Source organism: Neomonachus schauinslandi, chromosome 1, assembly GCF_002201575.2.
Source record: "Neomonachus schauinslandi chromosome 1, ASM220157v2, whole genome shotgun sequence".
Classification (NCBI taxonomy): domain Eukaryota; kingdom Metazoa; phylum Chordata; class Mammalia; order Carnivora; family Phocidae; genus Neomonachus; species Neomonachus schauinslandi.
In genome coordinates this window covers 196,870,824-196,890,480 of record NC_058403.1, presented here as the reverse complement: position 1 = coordinate 196,890,480, position 19,657 = coordinate 196,870,824, and the positions used below count along the sequence as shown (strand labels likewise).

The following is a 19,657-nucleotide window of genomic DNA, read 5'->3' as shown; positions in this document are numbered from 1 at the left end:
CTTACGGACCCATATCCCCAGGGCTTGGGCCCCATCCCTACTAAGACCCTAGCGACCTATGACCCCACCCTGTTCCTCAGATTCCTCACCCTGGGCAGCTGACTGCTGTAATAGGCTTGCCTAGCAGAGTGGCAGGCACATGGAGGGTCACGCTGTCTCCAGTCGGGGCCAGAGCCAACCAGGAGAGGTCCCTGAGTTTTGTGTACAGTGGGCAGGAGCAGGCCAGGGGCTCCCTGCGGGCAAGCCGGGTGTCAGTGTCCTCCAACATTCTGGCCCTCTCTTCTCCCACACTGCCCTGAAAATATGGGTTCTAAGACACCAAACCTCTGACCATGCTGACGCCCCCACCTGGACTTTCTCACCTTCCTAACCCTGCTCAGCCTCTTATTCCAACTAGTTCTCTCTACACACTCCCTCCCTCCCCTGAAAACCAAGTCTGAGCCTTGGTTTCCTCCTGCCCCTGCCCCTACCCCTCCTGGACACTCACAGGCAACTGGGGGTCAGCTGGCTGGAGGACCTGGTCAAGCTCAGCTTCAGCAGTGGCTTGGTCAAAAGTAGCACAGAAGTGCCCAAATTGGAGTTCATGGCAGCGGCGGCCACAGAGGTGAGGGCAGCACGGGCAGAGGCCCTCCCCAGCAGAACACCTGAGCAAGCATGGGGGCAGGGAGGGAGAGTCAACTCCTGATTCTTGCCACTTGATCCCAATTCCCAGGCCCTGCCTTGTACCTGTTGCTGTAGGCACCCCAAAGTCACAATTACAGGGCCGGCAGCCCAGAGAGTCGCTGCTCAGACCCCAGAACTCGGGCTGTAAGAGAGAGCAAGTAGGTGGAGAAAGGACAGGAAGATCTGGAGCCTGGGAGGTCATGTACTGGGACTGCCTTGCAGGAGGAAAGGGCGTGAGCACAGGGCTTGAATGCTCCTCTGCTTGCTGCTGGGAGGGGGTGAGGAGACCCCAGGGTACTCATGCACAACTTCGTAAGAGGTAAGATGAGGACACTGCAGGGGTTAAAGTAAAAATTAAACAAAGGATTTACATTCAAGGAGAGGCAAAAAAGGGATGGAATTGTTTCTTGGACTGAGTGTTCCTTCAAACATGTTTGTTGCAAAACACTTTTAAACTTAGTTCTTTAAACCAATACTGTTGTTAACTTGTTTTATCGCTTTTCCTTTTTATGCCCCCAAAGCTCCCACCTGAGGGCATATGCTGGTTCAGCTAGCTGAGGTGGCATTGACCCCGATAACCAGATCAGGGAGTTGAACCAACCCATGTGTAAGGCTCAGTCTACATTCACACTGATTATAGCCTTATACTTATCAGCTTCTAGAAGCTCAATGCCCAAGATCAAGGTCAAATCAGAAGGTGGGTCAAGGCTTACCAGACAACAGCCGCAGTCCCACCCAGAGACAAAGCGTTTGCCAGTGACAGGCACTGCTGGAGGGATCACAGGCATGAGTGCCAGGGACCCGGCCCCAGGGGTCACGACACCTGCAGGCTAGGGCATAGGGCTCCCAGGGTGCTATTGGGACTGCTGCAGAGGTAGGTGCATGCATGTGTTCTTATGGCAGTGACTGGGGGCAGAGCAAGGACATGGGGTTTGGGGTCTGCTCCCAGGATAACTCATGCTGACAACCTTCTGTTTGGGTGGGGCTGAGGCCACAGTGACCAGGTCGGCAGAAGTCACAGCGCTGGCTCCAGACATGAACTTTGCAGCAACACTGCCCAGAGAGGAGACCACAGGTCTCATCTGTGTGGGCATCACACAAACCCCCTTCCAGGGTCCCCCCACAGTCCCAGTTACAGGCTGTGTCATGGGTCAGAGGTGAGGACAGTGTTAGGTCAGAGGTCACCACGGAGCTGAAGGATCGAAGTCAGAGTTGGGATTGGGGATTGGAGGGCTCACATTTGCAAGAATGAAGGGACCGGGGATCCTCCCTGGGATCTCGGCAGAAGGACTGGCAGAGCTCACAGTGGCACCCAGCTGTGTTGTGCTGACATGCGTCACACATGCCTCCACTCACATTGCCAGATGCCAGATACAAGGCCATGTCAAAGTGACAACTGCGGGCATGTCCACTGCACTTGCGTTCTAGGGCAGAACAAGGAAGGTGGATATGGAGTGGGCTGAGCTGGGCAAGTATGGCCAGGCAGAGAGGGCATGGCACCTACCCTGGCAAGCTGAGGGTGCCCAGGCTCTGCTGTATGCCATGGGTGGTCCTGGTGCAGGTCCTGGCAGCGCTCACAGTGGGTACCAGCTGTGTGGTGGCGGCAGACGCAAAGGCCATGCACCTGCCAGGGAGGAGGGCAAGATGAGTCTGCCCCAGTCCCCCCAGCCTGCCCACCCCACCAGCCACTGGATGCCCCTCCCATGGTGCTCATCATGCCTTTCACATTGGCTGGGGTCCCAGCTATGGGCTTACACTCAGAGGCATGGCCACGGCACAGGCAGCTGCCTCTGGCCACGAGCTCATAAAGGGCATAGTCGTAGAAGGGGTGTCGCTTTAGGCCCCCCAGTGGCCTGTCACCCAGTGTGTGCAGTTTGGAGAAGTTGACACGGAGGTTTGTCATACTCAGGAGGTCTGGAGACACAGGTTGGGGGACCTCAGATGCACTAGTCATCATCCCTCTATGGCTGGGATGGAAGGGGGATGGGGGTAGAGTCTCTTATCTGTGTCACTATGGCTACCTCCTCCAGCATTCATGCTGTGGGACTCCCCCATTCCTGTTCCTCTGGGCATGCCATCTTAGGATGACTACAGCCTAATGGTGGTAATTCCACTTCTGCACGGCTCCAGCCCTGGTAAAACTCCTGAGCTGAGACCTGCACATCCCACTGCTTCCTGGACATCCCGTCCTGGCATCACTAGATATTTGAAACCTACTTCCCCAGTGCAGTAAAGCATTCCATTCCCCAGCCCATCATCAAAACTAGAAATCAGTTTATCATCCAGCCAAACCATATATGGTATTAGTTTGCTTATTTATCCAGTTTTTCTCACTTTCATGTCAGCTCCAAGAAGACAGATACCTTGTCCATCTGCTTCCCACTGAGTCCTGCTCAGAAGATAGATGCCTGGTACACAGCGGAGCTCAATGGGCACTTGCTCAATGTACACATGGGAGAGATGGGTCCATGGCTCCTTTCTGCTCCACAGCTTATGTCAGTTACTGAGCCAAGGTTATCTCTTGTACCCCTCCTTCGCCAGGTGTCTCTCCCGTGATCAGATCAGAAGAGCAACAGCTGCTTGCGAACCTAGCATGGGGACTTGGTGAGTGGCTGGTAATAACCAGTCAAGGTGGGTGGAGAGTGCTAGTTTGGGCTATGTCCTGCTCGCCTGACCTGACTCTGGGCTGCCTTGCTGGGTTTTGGTTATGTGTCTCTTGTCTTTCAAGACTCCTGCCTTACAAGAAAGAGGTCACAACCCAGAGACACCCTGGCATCACCTAGAGGCAGCTGCAGAGATGCAGGGTACAAACTAAGGCCTGGATGATAAATCAGGGGAGGGCAATGCCAAAGGACCAGGATGGAGGCAGTGACGGAGGCTCATAAAGGAGACAGTCATGATGTTCAGTGATAGATGCAGTGATGGGATACATTGTTGGGGCTGGCATAGAAAGTAGCGATGAGAACTACAATGGGGCCCCACAAAGGAGTTATGATGGGGCAGAGATGGAAACTGTTACACGTGCCAGTCCCTCTGCACTGGGCACAGGTCCAGGGAACAATGATGGGATAGGAATGGAGGGCCATAACAGGGCGCACAATAGAGGACCATGATGGTGCAGAGCTGGGGAATGATGCTGGCTTGCCTGCCACCCCTGCCCCACTTGTGTACACACCCAGGCAGGACCTCACCTCCCCCCAGTATCTGGCTGTCCTAACATGCAAGGAGTACAGGATTGGCTGTGGGGACAATTACCCTGAATCTTGGGGTTGTTTGGGTTCTCCACCAGAATGGCTGGGTCCAGAACTTTGAAAATTACCTGAGAGAAGAAAGCAAACCTGAGCCTCTGGCTTCACCCCAGGGCCCAACCCCCCTTCCTCTGGGCCTGCCCTGGCCCTCAGTGGAAGGCTTGATGTCAGAGTAACGCTGGTCACAAACAAGGTCACTGACTCTGTAGCCAGGAGCAAGACAGATCCCAGGAAAAAGGCCTGAGCAGTTGTAGGCACAGTATCGGTACACACGCCAGGAGTGGCCATGGTCCACTGAGCGCTCCAGGAGCAGAGCTGCTGGGCAGAACGCCAGGGGACAGGAGGGGATCCTTGGGTCACCAGGGGCAAGCATCACTGGTGGCCATCAGGTCAGGAGGCACAGAGCAAGCCTTCAGGCTGGGGCATTGGGTCACATTGAAAGTCATGATGAGGTGGGTAAAGTAGAAGGCACTCTCTAGGTCCAGCTGGATGGTGACATTCTCAACACCTGCAACCACAAGGGCTTGTCAGAGTGACCAGGCCATGACCCTAGACCTGAACACATGGGCACACGTGTACCCTCACCACTCTCTGCTTGCCATCAGGTCTTATTGCTGTCACGACCACCACTCCAGATCACATTCTCAATGCCATGGCCTCCCTGGTCCCGAGAGTCACAAAAGAAGCAATTCTCAGACTCCTGGGGGAATGCCCAAGGAGAATGACAAGGCAAGAGGTATGTGGTTGGCCCCCAATTCCAAAATTTCACAGCACAGCCCTCCCCTCTCCAGCCCTCAACAATGACCTGAACCCCCCCGCAAGGCCAAACCTGCCCAGGAAAACCCAGAGATACCATCTCCAGAGCCCTCACACTCCTCCCCACCTGTAGGTGACTGACAATGCAGTAGGGCTCAGAAGGTTCTGGCCACGGCCAACAATCAAGTTGTCAGTAGGTGGGGAAAGTGTGTCTGGCACCTCCTCAGCAACTGTTCTGGGAGCCTGGACTGGGAAGGACAAGGTCTGAGTAGAGATCCTAGGGATACCCCCCACCTCACTCTGCCCCACAGGGAGGCCTGGAGAGTTCTTCTCCCCCTTTGGATGGCTCTCAGGGAAACAGCCAACCTCTCACCCATTGGTGGCAGCAGCAGCAGAACTGAAAGGAGTTGTAGACTGCGAAGGAGGAGGCCTAGCCGGGCTGGGGGTCCTGGGCCATGAGCTGGAATCAGGCCTGAGAGAGAGGATAAAGAGTGGGCCCCAAGCAGGCTGCCCTTGAGGAACTGGGTGTGGCCCCCTACTCACATGGTAGATGAAAGCAGGACTGCCAGACACAAGGAGCATGCAGGGTTGTGAAGCCACTGTGAGGCTAGGAGCAAGGGGGTCCCCAGAGCCTGGGAATCAAGGGAGGCCATACCCTACTAATGGCAGCCACCAGATACAGAAAAAAAGGTAGGGAGGGGGTACCAAAAAAACAAGCAGAACTTCTCTACGGGTCTGCCATCCAATGCAGCTGGCGCTAGTGGGGCCAGGGTTCAGACTAACCCACAGAGACAGGAGAGATCCAATTCTCATTCAAATGAGGCTCCCATCCCTAGCCCTGAAAGGCTGCTGGTCTCTAGGAGCCTCTGGGGAATGTGTCCCCCTCCCTGCCAGCCCCAGCCACTGCCTTTCAAGCCGGGCAGACGGGGAAGGACTGGCAGATGGGCGGGGAGCTAGTTTTGTTCCCGGGGCCCAGCCCCCTCTCCAAAGCAGGAAGAGCCTTTAGTGTCTGAAATACACACAGGCCCCTGCTGGGAAGCTTGATAAGGTTGGACCTGGGAACAGAGTGCTTGGGACTCAGGCAGAAAGCACTGCTGATGGGGCGAAGCAGTTGTAGAAACTCTCCTGGCTCAGCTAACACAGTACCCCACTGATCAAAGGAGAAAATTCTGCAGTCAGTGAGGACAGACTCAGTGGCCGAACAACCCAGAGCCCTGGCCTCTGACTCAACCCCAAACTCTTGCCACCAACTGGGGAAGTCGAGGCTGGAAGGACAGGCAGAGGTACTTTAGCTAATTTAGGCCTGGCCCTGCCCCAGACAAGCTCAGGTAAAGCCCCAAGATTTCAGCCAGAGCAGGCTAGGAGACAAGGCCAGGCTGTCTGAATGGCCCCTGGGGAGCAGTACCAAACCCCCCCCCTTCCCTGGCCTAGAAACCTGCTGGCTGCACGGTTCCCCAGAGCCACCTACTGTCCTCTTGCATAGGGCCTACCTGGATAACAAACCAGTGCAGCCCGATGGAGAGGTGTGCCACCTCCGAGTGGCTCTGCCCCTGTCCTCAGTGGCTGCTTCTCACACATCGACAGAGGCCAGCACCTCCAGAGAAGCCTGAGAGCTACTCTTCCCACTCACACTGATGACCTGTCTCAGGCTACCAGGACCCCCTTTGGCAGCCCTGTTCCTGGGGCCACTCTTCCTATATGCTCAAGCTGGCCCACCAGCAGCTACAAACGCAAAAAAGACCATGAAGGGTGGGCAGGGAGACCGGAAGGTGGAAAGGTATAAAACGTGATAGATGGAACAGTGGAGGTACAACTTGAAGAGTAACAAATCACAGTGCATCGCGCCATGAGAACACCCCTCCCGCCCACCCATACCACCCCATATCCTCCAGTCTCTGAAAGGAGAATGGTGGCTCTCAGGGCCCTGGAGAGGCACCTGGAGTCCTTGGGGTTGTAGAATCCATGGGCATTGCACACTGTGCCACTGGCCACACAGACAACTGGGCTCAGTTTCCCCAAACATTGCTATGCGAAGGAATCAGGGTGCTGAGTATGGCAGCAATGGCTGGAGCTGTATTACAGGGGACAGGTTCACACGGAGGATCCGTTGAGCCCGCTGCCGCACCTCATCGTCCGAGGACCGCCTGTCCACCTTGATGGCCCGGAATTTCAGCAGCTTTGCTGTTCCAGGCCCTAGCCACGCCTTAGGGGATCGGGGCCCAAGTCGTGTTCTTTTCTGGGGAGGAAGATCCTTTGCCTCCTCAGCCCTTTTCCTCTTCTGCCCCACAGTCTCAGGGCGGCTTTTTGGGCCCCTCCTCGCAGTCCTGGCCTGAACAGACCCTTTTGGCCTGCCCCTGCTCCTGGACTGGGTCCGAGCCGCCTTGGCCCGCACTGCCTTGGCCTTGGCCCGCACTGCCTTGGCTTTGGCCTTGATCTGTGCTGCCTTGGCCTTGGCCCTGATCCGTGCCGCCTTGGCCCTGGCCCTGATCTGTGCTGCCTTGGCTTTTGCTCGAGCCTTGGCAGCTTTGGCCTGTGTTCGAGCCACCTTGGCCTGGGCAGCTTTGGCCAGTGTTCGAGCTGCCTTGGCCTGGGATGTTTTGGTGCCCAGAGCAGAGCCACCTTTCATTCGTAGGCCACTGAGGGACCCAGTGGCTTTGTAGGTCTTGTTCCGGGGTGTAGTGCCTTGTTGGGGTCTGGCCCTGGGGCCTCTGTAAGTCAGACACTTAGGGCCCTTGCCTGTGGCTTTTCTGGGAGCTTTGGACCGAGAGTTCCCCTGCCTCTTCTCTGGACCTTTGCGCAGCTTCAGGGGAGAGTCTGCAAGTGAGAGCTGCAGTGACTGTGCCTTGTGCTTGGCACCCAAGCAGGGCATGGGAGTCTTTAGTGGAACCAGGGCCTCAAGGACAACAGAGAGCCGCATGGCAGGGTAGACACCTGGATAGAGGTGGGCAGGGAAGCCCACTGCTGCACCCCGGGCACGGCTGGCACTTGACTGCTTCAGGGAGCTCAGCAGCAGGTTGGTGGTAGCATGCTTGGCAAGGGCTGGTGAGGATGCTTTGGCCAGCCTTCCAGATAGTGGCATAGGGAGCAGCGTGGCCCGGCCTGCAGGCAGCCGCATGGCAGTTCGGGGAGCACTGGCTGGAGGTGATGTGGCAGCTGGGGTGGGGGCACGGGCTTGCAGCTTCGTCTGGCTTGGGGGGTTGGCTGTGCATGAACTATAGCCATAGACATCACCGCTGCGCAGGATGGTGGGTTGGAAGCCATCATCCCGCAGGCCCTGCAGGAAGGCTACAAGCTGGGCCTCTGTGGCACTGAGATCCTGGCTCATGGGGTTAAAGACAAGCAGCGCCTCCTCCAGGGCCTTCTTCCCTGCCGTGGAGATCCGCGACCAGGAGTGCACAGCTTTCTCCTCCACATGCTGCACCACGCTCATGGCATTAGGCACTGCAGATCTGCCTGGGTATCCACAAACCAGCGCTCGGCACCTCCAAGACAAGAGGAAAAGAATCAATAAGAACGGCACCGAGGGGCACCTGGCTGGCTCAGTTGGTGGAGCATGCGTCTCTTGATCTTGGGGTCGTGAGTTCAAACCCCATGTTGGGTGTAGAGATTATTTACAAAAAATGGTAATACTACGGATATATTGCATTAAAGAAAATATATCATTGGGGCGCCTGGGTGGCTCAGATGGTTAAGCGTCTGCCTTCGGCTCAGGTCATGATCCCAGGGTCCTGGGATCGAGCCCCACATCGGGCTTCTGGCTCAGTGGGGAGCCTGCTTCTCCCTCTCCCTCTCTCCCTGCTCATGCTCTCTCTCTCTCTCTCTCTGTGTCTCAAATGAATAAATAAAAATCTTAAAAAAAAAAAAAGAAAATATATCATTACGTTAAAAACAAAAACAAAAACAAAAAAATGGCACTGAGATAAGGGGCAAGGCAGGTAGGTAAGTCCATCAGGGCCTGCACTCTCCATGATTAACAACCATCGACACAAAGGGCCTGGCCAGAGTGAGCCACTGCTTGGATAAAAACCCTGGTCTCCTGAACTACCATGGTGTCAGGGTGAGGACTGGGGTGGCAGGGGGCACCCACATGGGTCAGAGGCAGTTTCTTCAAGATAAATGTCCAGAAGCTCATGAGAGCCATCCAGCCTGCTGTTGGGTCCCTGGAAAGATTTGGGCTTGGTTGGCCCATTTTAATTCAATTCTCCATTTTCTGAGGCCAGAAACCTGGTATTAGACTCAACCCTGGAACGCAGGTATGTCTGCAAGGAGCCCTATATAGAAGGCAAGACAGAGACCATCAAAGTTCTTGGGAGTGAACACTGGCACCCAGCTCAGCTTGCCACTGAGTCAGAGAAGGATTCCTAGGAGGGGCAACACCTAGATGGGACATGACTGATGAATGGGAAGGACCAGATGGAAATGGAGCAAAAAAGGGAACAGTCTATGCAATGGCTTGGAAATGAGAAACAGTAAGGCACATTTAATGTGTGTGACTGGAGTCTGTGGTCAGGGCTGGGAGGTCTAGATGGAAAAACCACTAAGAGCAGGACAACATGAGCCCTGAAGTCATGCCCATCTCTCTCTATTCCTCCAGCTGCTGTTGTTCAGGTGCTCAGGGGTGAACCTCCCTGCCTACCAGAAGTTTTGCTTTTGGAGTACCCAGACAGGCTGAGAGGTCTGATCCTGGTGCTGAAACCACAGAGACTAACCCCAAAGCAAGAGTCAGACTCTCCTTCAACAGAAACTAAGAAGGTAAGTAGCAGGTACTCAAGACACATGTCTTGGCAATCAGGCAGCCTGGGGGCCAGGCAGCCAGACCAAGAGCCCAAGGTCTGACAGCCAAAGGCTCCAACAGGATGATTAATAAGGCGGACACTAGAAATTTGAGCTGTCCTAACTAGGGTCTGGAGGGCTGCAGACCTCAGTACAGCCCAGATGGAGCTGTCTGGGAACACCCAACCTGTCCCAGGCTTCTTCATGAAGAAGCCATAGGCTGTCAGTCAGGACTAATGTCTAACGCCCAACCCAACACTGAGGGCTCCTAGAGGGAGCTCCCCAGCTGTACCCGAGCATTAAAAGATCAGCTGGGATCAGGCAGGTCCCCCGGGGCCGGAGGCGCGTCTGTGCAGCTTCTTCCTACCGCCCTAATGGAGCAGAGGAAGTTTTCAGAATCCCCTGGAGGAAGTGCCCTGGGGCTCTTTGTTTGGAAACATTCTTGGATCCTCAGGTGTCTCGGGCACTTCCTCTCTCCAGAGGCCATTCTCCAAGCACAATCCTTGCACATGACTTCAGTTCTTTTATTTTTTTTTTCCAGGGGGTGTAGTTCCCAGGACTGTGAACTGTTGAATAGGGAGGGGCCTGTTTCCCCGCAGGCACAGATACTGGGGGTGAACTGGGGGCTCTTCCGCCCAGGTCGGTCTAGACTCTTGGGAGGGGTCTTCTGGGCTTTCCAAGAGGCTCCGGAAACAGAGGCTGCAGTCTGGCCCCCGACTTCCCTTCACACGTGCCCCCGGGGCCGACAGGGAAGTTGATGAAAGACAGGGAACGGGAGAGGCCTCATCCAAGGGGGACCGGGTTGGGGGCCGATCAGGGCCATTGGCCTGGGAGTCCGTGTCCCTGGGGCCTGAGCCGCGGATAGGAGCAGGGATCTTGGAGGCAGCGAAACGCGAGGGGCGGGCGGGGCGAGCCCGACCGGGTCGCGCAGCCCCAGGGTGGGGTCGCTGGGCAAGGGGTAGAAGGGTGGGGGGAGTCTTGGCCAGACCGGTGGAGGGCGCGGGTCTCGAAAGAGCCGGCCGCCCGGCCCATCCGCCCCGTCGCCTCGCGGACGGCCCCTCCGCGGCGCGGCTAGGCCCATGGCCCCAACCTACCGGCGCCGCCGCGGGGACCCAGGACGCGCCTCTGCGCCGCCTCCGCTGCTCCAACATGGCCGCCCGCTGCGCACCGGAAGCGCGCCGCACTTCCGCTTCCGGGACCTGGCCCGCCCTAGTGACCCTTGACCCCCCGAGACCCCGTTTCCCCCAAAGTCTGGGGGCAGGGCAGGTGGGTACCAAGGAAGGCTTCCTGGAGGAGGTGGCCGCAGGGAACGCTCTAAATCCATCCGGACCTGTGCAGGAGTCTGAGGAACAGTGGTGCTCTCAGACATGTCCCAGACAGGACTGCACAGGAGCCCTCCTAGGACTGGATTAAGGCCTGACACCCCCTCTGAGGGACCTGGTGGTGCAGTGACATCTGGGAGGGATTCCCTGCAAGTTCCAAGCCATCCTCCAAGCTCTGGTCCTCCCACAGCCACGGACAAGGCCTGCCTCTGTCCCAAGCTCCTGACCAAAGGAAAGAGGAATGCCCCATTGCCTGCCTGAGTGTGTTGCAGGGGTGTCTCCTCAAGGGCAGCAGGCCCTCCTCTCTTCCCAAGAATGAGGCCCACATGTGGGATGAGAGGCTGATGTGCACACATCATGCTGCACACAACCCCAAAGCTGGGCATGTCCTATCTGAGAGTCCTAGCATACCAGTGTACTATGCCTAGCATACCATGTGCATGGGTGTGGTGGGAGAACCCTTGCCCAGCCTCAGCCCCCTCAATGTCAGGAAGTCCTGCCTCCAGTCTCTCCTGTGCAGAATCCTTGTTCTTTTGCCTAGGAGACTGGGACCTCAGTCTTGCTACCTGGACCCTGGGGTCAGAAGAGGGCTGGTGGTTATAGAGCCCACTGCCCAAGCAGCACCAGATTAGAGGACACAGGTTGAAATTAACCCTTGGAGTCTAAGAGGTCAGACTCTAACCAAAGGCCCCTCTTAGGGCACCCCCCCCAAGTCCAGGTTGGGAGCCAGCATGGAAGCTCTGGTTTTTGCACTTCAGTCAGAGCCTGAACTAGGAGGCAGAAATATTGCCACAACACTTGGACCCTGATATGTACAATGGTGCCATATTTGGTAGCTGGGGGTAGGTGAAAGCCTGTGGGCGGTCACAAGAGGGTGGGTGGATGCTTCATTTAGGGACTGGCTAATAGCTCTTCTCCCTCCCCGTATGACCCCAGGATCCTCAAACTTGCTCTACATTGCCTACTGATACAGAAGGGTCTAGGCACCCCTAAAGAGAAACACCCAACCCACCCTAGGCCTCATCTGGTAACTCTTGAGCTTCCCAGGGCCTCAGCACTGACAGTGAGGTCCTCATGCCTTCAAGCATAGCCAAGGTGTCCAACAGTAAAATGCAAACTCTCCCGTTCCTTTGGGGTTAGTGCTTCTAACCCCTCATCCTGTTAGAAAGAAGGGAAGTGTGGAGTCCCAAGGGCCAGGGTATCCTGGTGCAATCAGGAAGTCCCACCTTAGTATGCCCAGTCCCCAACTGTGGGTGAGCCCTGTCTCTGTCCCATCCATGGTTGAGCATTAGCTGCTACTCTCAGGACCAATCTCGCCTCACCTCCTGCACAAGTTGTCTTCCATAGCTTCTCCAAATCCAGCAGTGTTGGCCTCCTGTGTTTAGGTGGTGCCAGCACTGTGTAAACAGAAGCCAGTCCCATGAAGAGTCAGAGTCCAGCCTCCAGGGATGGCATGGATTTAGGTGTGTCCTGAAAAGGGGAATCCCTCTCTGGTGATGTCCAGCCCAGAGTTCAGTGCAAAATAGAGGACTAGGTAGGGAAGGTCCATCCCCAGGCTGTATCCCTTGCAGACATTAGAACTGGGGGGATAGTAGGGGTTAGGGGTCAGGGTCATGGGTACCTAGCATCCTGAGGGGAAGCTGAGCCTTCTGCCTCTTGGTGCTCAGTATGTCCCAGATGGAACTCTGGGAGCATTCATCAGAGCAAAGAGCGACTTGACCTCGATTTTGGTGGATGCTGACCCTGTAGGTGTAACTGGGATTGGAAAGGATGAGGTTGGTAGAGACCACAGGGTCATCCCAGGATCCAGCCCTTGCTCTCCATTTGGCATCTTTTACAGCCCTGAGTAATGGGCCCTAGACCCATTTCCACCTGACCAGAGAGATCTGGTGGACATCTAGTTGTGAGTGATGCCAGTGGGCCTGGGAGGGCTCACCCCAGGAGGGAGTCTGTGTGCCCAGGAGAAAAGCCAGGGCTGGATCTTGAGGAGCTACTTCCTGGGGAGAAGAGGAAGCAGGGCCTTCAAAAGACTCTGAGAAGCAGGATGAGTTGGAGCAGAGGTGCCAAGTTCACAAGAAATGAAACTTTGAAGATGTCAGCAAGATTTCAGTTGTGACAAAGACCATAGGGACCCATAGCATTAGCTATATGGTGTTCCATAATGACTTTGGCAAGAGCAATTTTGGGGGAGCAATTTTGTTCTGCTCACTGCTGGACATAAGGTAGCAGATATCAAGGTGACTGGAGGAGAGGAAGGGGAAATGGAGGGACTGGGGGTCCTGGGAGGTATCTCAAGGTAGGAGGCTTTTAAGTGCTTAATTGCTGGAAAGGGAAGAGTGGGAAATGTAAGGGGTTTTGCAGAGCAATGTGAACACCCTGTGGAGGAAGGTTCCCTTAAGTGAAGAGCATGTTAGGAGCAGAGTGGAGAGGATGGAAGCCTTCTAGCTAGGTTCTGTAACTGGCCTTGGTACCACCATTTCCGTAGAGACCTTCCAACTCCAATAGCCAGCCTGTAAAAGGGGCTGGAGACTCTCTCTGGTCATGAAAAGGCTCTGCCCACACTCAGGGTTGGCTTCAGAACTTAGGCAAGCCAAGGAGTTAATGCCCTCAAGCAGCTCTTAACCCACAACTGATGGAGATTTGAGAATGAATTCCTCAAGCAACCTTTGCTCTGGGAGGGACCCCAGCAAGATTTGGTCCCAGTTGCCCACAGTGGTAACTTGCTTGATGACACAGCCTTTATTGGCTGCTTTCTCTTTTTGCCACTCCTCTGCTGGTGCTTCCTGGCCTCACCTCCCACATTAACTGTATGTCCTGATATCTTTGTCTCCAGATGTGCTTCTTGGGGGTTGAGACACACACCGTCCATGAAAGAGGGACAAGATAGTAGCAAGGATTTCTTCTAGGTGACCACCAACCTGCACAAATGGTCCCGCAGCTCACAGACTTAGCCAATACTCTGAATGCCCAGAAGATAGGCTGGGCCAGGGCCTGGGTCTGAAATAGATAGGCCTCTGTCACACCAACTTGCTCTCACCTGATCCCAGAGTTGGCTACAGGCAGGCCCAGGACCCTGGATATGAACTGTCACAAAATGTCTTGGGTCCCATAGTAGCCCAGGCCTCAGGCCCTACAGAGTGACCTGCCTGGGAGGTCCCCTGGCCTCTGACACTTGAAGCTCATCCCTTGCTCAGAGCTACCCTCCCAGCAAGAACTTTCCCCACCCAGGCCTGTGGAAGGGCCTGTCAGGCACTGAGGCCTGCACCTCCAGCCCCTGCTAGCCTCGATGTCCACCGTAAGACCTATTCTGCGCCTTGCTGTGTGCCTGGGGAAGTGCCACCCAGCCACGACCCCTACCAGAGGCCCATGCCACGCCCCAAGTGGCCTCCAGGGGGCGCCGCCGCGAAGCCTGTCTTAGGGCTCCTCCGAGCTCAGTGCCGGTGGGCGGGCGCGGGCCTCTCAAGCCTGCTGGTTCTGCTGGCCCGCCCCACGCCCCCCGCCCCCCTAACCCCGCGGGTGCCCCCAGGCTGGGTCCCGCTCAGAGCGGTCCCCCACCATACACGTGTTGTGCTGCTCACTGCTGCCTCAGTTCTCCCCCAGCCCAAGGTCGGACCCTAAATCCTGGGCAGGCCCAGCGTCCACATGTCCATCTGTCTGTTTACCGATTTGCCTGTGACTATGGGTCGACGCACCCTGCTCTGGCCACGGCAGGTGCAGGGTTAAGGCTGGGGGGAGAGTTTCCCTAGTCGGGAGGGGGGACGAGGGGCGGACCCGGTCCAGCCCCGCCCCTCGCCGAGCCAAGCCGGAGCCCCGCCGGAGCCCCGTCGGAGCCTGGCCTCAGCCCCAGCCAGAGCCGGCACGGAGCCGGAACGGCGGACCCCGCGCCCCGGCAGCGCCGGAGCCCCGGCCGGTGAGTCCCGCAGGAGACGCGCTCAGGGGAAGTTTGGGGCGCGGGGCGCAGAGCCCCAAGCGCGCTCGCCTGGACCCGCCCCCCGCCTCCCGCGAGCTGGAAGTTTGGGGCCAGGAGGCCATCACGCCAAGGGTCCCAGGAGCGTGGCCCCCGCGGGAAAGGAGAGGCTGAGGAACTTGGGGATCTGCTCTGAGGGGACTCGGAGGTACAGCTGCTCATTCCTACTGGAAACGCCCTGGACTGTGGGAATCTAGAGTCCTAATGCTCATGGGATCCCAAAATCATCCCCCTCCCTACTTCTGGACACCAAGGAGACTGGCCTCTAGGAACCTGGCATGGGCAAACCCCTAAGAGTAGACCTGAATGGGGAATGTGGGACCCTGGCGTCCAGCTCCTCCCCTCCCAGTCCCAAACGCCCTGATCTTGGCCTTTTGCTGGTGGGAATGGATGATCTCTATGGAATGGCCCCCAAAAGGGTTGTAAGTATACCCTGGAGTCGGATCCCTGGCTGTCCAGGGCACACTGGAAGGCAGTAAGGGGAGGGTACAGTAGGACTCTATTCATGCAGAGCCCCAGAATGAGGCTTGTCAAGAGGAAGAGAAGGGGGCCAGGGTGGAATGTCCTATCCTAGTCAACTTACCTCCCACCTCGACCTAGATTTGAAGGGGGAGGGGAGGATGTCGGGTGTTCTTAGGTGAGGGCAGGGTTGGGGAGAGAATCCCTCATGCCCCATAGGAAGGGGGGAAGTTGCCTGAGTTTCTGGGAATCTGCCCTCTTTCCCACCCAGGAGGGCCTCGCCTCTACAGTGGTGTGCTAGCCGGTAGGGGTAGGTCCTCCTTGTGCCTTTCCCGCCAGTGATTTTGGGCCAGTCCTGCCCTCAGCTACAGACTGCTCAACTGTACCCTCAGGGACAAGTCAGTGGCCCTGACCCTTTGTTTTCCCTCTCTCCTCCAGGTGAAGGCAAGGTCCCTGAACTGGTCAGACACTCCCTGTGGCCCTGAGTCAAGATGAGGCCCCATCATGCCCCTCAGTGAGACCTGCAGCCTGAGCAGATAGTATGGCCTGTCACAGGAGGTGAACACCATGGCTACAGGCGGTGGCCGGGCCTTTGCTTGGCAGGTGTTCCCACCCATGCCCACCTGCCGCGTGTATGGCACAGTGGCATACCAGGATGGGCACCTGCTAGTGTTGGGGGGCTGTGGCCGGGCTGGACTGCCCCTGGACACTGCCGAGACACTCGACATGGCCTCGCATACGTGGCTTGCACTGGCGCCCCTGCCCACTGCACGGGCAGGTGCAGCTGCTGTGGTGTTGGGCAAGCAGGTGCTAGTGGTGGGCGGTGTGGATGAGGGCCAGAGCCCTGTAGCTGCCGTGGAGGCCTTCCTGGCTGACGAGGGCCGCTGGGAGCGTCGGGCCACCCTCCCTCAGGCAGCCATGGGGGTTGCAACTGTGGAGAGAGGTGAGTGGCCTTAAGGGAGTCCCTCAGGCGCCCCAACGCCCTCTATTCTTTTCTGACTTGGTCTCTTACCCTCAGAGATTGGACAAGAGCTGTAAATTTTGTCTGAGTGCCCTGGACACAGCCTTGAATCTTGTAAAGACCCTCTCCTACCTAGGTTTGAGCTGAGCTAGCAGCAGCCTTCACTGCCCTTTCCCGCTGTGAAGTGGGAGGCAGAGCCCAGACTGGCCCCCAGCATGATGGGAGGCCCCAACCACCTCCCTGCCCATTCCTCTTCTCTAAGAGACTAGGAGGGGTAGCCCAATGACTCTCAGGGTTATAAATAGTCTAGGGGAGGGGGAGGGGAGCGGGGCCTTGGCTCAGAGCCCAGTAAGTGCTTAGATTCCCTCCCCCACCTCTTCCTCCCATATACCCGTTTACCAGGGAGCTGGAGATGGGAAGGCCAAGCTGGCCTGGGGATAGTTGCCATGGAAGCCCTCAGCTGACTGACCTGTCTCCCTAAGGCCTCCAGACATGCCCCCAGCTGACCTGGAGGGTGTAACAGGGCCAGAACCTCCTCTAATGAAAGGGTGGGATATAGAGGGACTGGCAGGGCTTCTGGGCAGAAGGCTTGTGGCCAGCACCTCTACCCTATAGGCCTAAGTCCCTCTCCTAGCCCCCAGCTGATCCCCAGAGATCCCTCCCCAGTCTGAGTTCTATGCTTAGCAGATCCCCATATGCCCCTCCCTGGCTGAAACCATCCTCCACCCTCCTTCCCCTAGAGGAGCCCCCACCTTGTGGCCTCCAGGTCTGACCACCGGTCCTGCTTAGATGCCAGACTTGGTTGCCATAGCATCTCCAGGGAGACAGAGATGGATTATAATTAGATCATCTGCCTCCTGCTCTTCACTTGGAGGGGCCCTGGCCAGAGTAGGAATCCTAGCTCTCCCAGACCCCACTCAAGGAAGGAAGGAGGGTTTCTCTGCTGCTTGGGAGGGGTACTACAAACATGTGGGTCCCCAGCCACCCCCAGGCCTGACCAGGGCAGCTGTCAGGGTAAGGTGCCCTGGCAGGCTGAGGTGCACTCTGAATTGCTCTTTTCTACGCAGATGGTATGGTGTATGCTCTGGGGGGAATGGGCCCAGACACGGCTCCCCAGGCCCAAGTTCGGGTATATGAGCCCCGGCGGGACTGCTGGCTTTCGCTACCCTCCATGCCCACACCCTGCTACGGGGCTTCTACCTTCCTGCATGGGAACAAGATCTATGTCCTGGGTAAGGGCCTGGGGGATGTGGGAAAGGGGCTCGAAGTGCAGAAGCACCTATCCCCATAGGTTGGCTGGGATCAGGTTTAGCCTGAGATGGCAGGACAAGAGAAGCTTTGAGTGAGCCAGGCTTGCTTGGAGGTTCTGACCTTTGGTAGCCCTCCCAGTGCCTGAGGATCTGCAGGGTAGGTGATCCATGCTCTGGTGTGCACACAGCTGGGTATGGGGGGGGCTAGGGTGGGCAGTGGTGAAGGCTTAGCAACCTGGCGAAGGAGGAGCCTACTAGGCCTCCCAGGCTCCTTCCCAGGTACCCCAATTCCATTGGCAGGGGGCCGCCAGGGAAAGCTCCCAGTGACTGCTTTTGAGGCCTTTGATCTGGAGGCCTGTACCTGGACCCGGCACCCAAGCCTGCCCAGCCGCCGGGCCTTTGCTGGCTGTGCCATGGCGGAAGGCAACGTCTTTAGCCTGGGTGGCCTGCAGCAGCCCGGGCCCCACAATTTCTACTCCCGCCCACACTTTGTCAACACTGTGGAGATGTTCGACCTGGAACACGGTGAGCAGTGGCTACCTGGGCTGTTCTCCCACTTTCCATGGGATGGAGGGGCACAGTATATGTTGTGGGGCTGGATCTGACCTCCCCTTTCCTGCAGGGTCCTGGACCAAGCTGCCCCGCAGCCTGCGCATGAGGGATAAGAGGGCCGACTTTGTGGTTGGCTCCCTTGGGGGCCACATCATGGCCATTGGGGGCCTTGGTGAGTATCTGTGGGGCTAGAGATAGGTGGTGAGCCCAAGACAGGAAGGAGGAAGCCCAAGCATGAGCACTACCTCCTGCCCTGCTTCACACACTCCAGGGATCAGGGCTTTGTGAGCTTCCCTTTCCCAGTCTGTGAAACAGACAGGGTGTAGTCTGCATAGCCTAACTCTTGGGGTGTCCCTCAGCACCTGATTGATGGCTCTGTACCAGTAGTGGCCTAGGAGACAGAAACAGGACAAGTGACCACTGAATGAATGGACAAGTAGAAATCTAAAGAAATGAACGAATGATGAATGGGGACTATGAGTAGCAAGGCACTGGTAGCCCATCTTGGGGTGATGCCTGCTGGGCCATCTCTGGGCTCAGCAAGCAAAAGAGCAGGGGCCCTTGCAGCCGGTGCCCTTTACAACTTCCGTCTCCTTCCTGCAGGCAACCAGCCTTGCCCTCTGGGCTCTGTGGAGGGCTTCAGCCTTGCACGGCGGCGCTGGGAGGCCCTGCCCACCATGCCCACAGCCCGCTGCTCCTGTTCTAGTCTGCAGGCTGGGCCCCGGCTGTTTGTCATTGGGGGTGTGGCCCAGGGTCCCAGCCAAGCTGTGGAGGCGCTGTGTCTGCGTGATGGGGTCTGAATGCCTGATGGGATGTGTCAGCTGGGGCAGCGCATGCCAGAGGCACAGGTCTGTGGCTCCTTTTGCTGCTAAAGAAGCTCACTGTGGCTCTGTGGGATGAGGGAAGCACAGGGTCAGGGACTTGAGACAAATGTCTCAAAGGGTGAGGGGACTTTGTCTTTAGTGCAGGACACATATGCTTATACCCACCTTTATCCCCATTCATTCATGGACCATGCCTAGCTCCACACTTGCTCTGGAACTACTGGGCCCTCTGTCCAACTGGGAAGTGGGAAGATGGGAGAGCTGGCCTCATGCCCCACAGGATTAGTGCCTACCTGGAGTTGACCAGGCTTACCCCAATAGCTGTTCCTGAAAAATCCTAGCTGTCAGCCACCTTGAAGGCCTCTGTGGCCCCAGGAGAGTTCAGACAGGTCAGAGGACACAGAGGGAGTGGAGGAGTGGATGTAGGAACCTCCAGAGGACCAGAGGAATATTGGCTTTGGGCCCTTTACACTGTTGACTGTGTGATCTTGAGCAAGTCATTTCACCTCTCTGTGCCTCAGCATCCTCATCTGTAAATGGGGATCTCTGAAACCTTCCTGCCCTACCTACCTCACAGGGCTGTTGTGAGGACCCAGGAAGTTCAGATGTGAAAGTAAAAGTGCTGCTAAAATCCGGTGTATGGCCCTCGGTGTGGACTCCTGTGTTGCCCCTGCAGCCCCTTGCCCTCCTTCAGGGGCCTTGATTCTCCCAGGGAGGAGGGTCCAGAGTAGCCTTTTGGATCTGGCTTCTGCCCCCAAAGTGTTCTGGTGTCTTAGCCCCACCTAAGCCTTAGTTTCTCCTTTGGTGACGTAGGATGACTGCTGCCCTCCACTGTCCTGGGTGTTAGAGGGCACTCACAAGACGGCCAGAGAAGAGCTCAGA

The 19,657-nt window shown here is 56.9% G+C and overlaps 2 protein-coding genes across 4 annotated transcripts; one reads left to right on the top strand and one right to left on the bottom strand.

Moving 5' to 3' along the window:
- Window positions 1-6,468: 6,468 nt before the first annotated feature.
- On the bottom strand, window positions 6,469-12,128 carry CCDC71 (coiled-coil domain containing 71). Of its 2 annotated transcripts, none has more exons than XM_044917176.1 (2): window positions 12,085-12,128; window positions 6,469-8,149 (listed from the first exon to the last, which is right to left on the bottom strand). In XM_044917176.1, the coding sequence occupies exons 1-2, from the start codon at window positions 12,105-12,107 to the stop codon at window positions 6,706-6,708; spliced, it is 1,467 nt and encodes a 488-aa protein (XP_044773111.1). In that variant the 5' UTR covers window positions 12,108-12,128; the 3' UTR covers window positions 6,469-6,705. The 2 variants fall into 2 exon arrangements, with proteins under 2 accessions (XP_044773111.1, XP_021542707.1); XM_021687032.1 differs by lacking the exon at window positions 12,085-12,128 and adding an exon at window positions 10,535-10,597.
- A 2,702-nt stretch (window positions 12,129-14,830) lies between these two features.
- KLHDC8B (kelch domain containing 8B) lies at window positions 14,831-19,416 on the top strand. 2 transcript variants are annotated; one of them, XM_021687030.1, is made up of 6 exons: window positions 14,831-15,151; window positions 15,627-16,131; window positions 17,217-17,381; window positions 17,700-17,924; window positions 18,022-18,123; window positions 18,555-19,416. In XM_021687030.1, exons 2-6 carry the CDS (start codon window positions 15,756-15,758, stop codon window positions 18,749-18,751), a joined length of 1,065 nt encoding a protein of 354 aa, XP_021542705.1. In that variant the 5' UTR covers window positions 14,831-15,151; window positions 15,627-15,755; the 3' UTR covers window positions 18,752-19,416. The 2 variants fall into 2 exon arrangements, with proteins under 2 accessions (XP_021542705.1, XP_021542706.1); XM_021687031.1 differs by having other exon boundaries at window positions 14,855-15,148.
- Window positions 19,417-19,657: the final 241 nt, after the last annotated feature.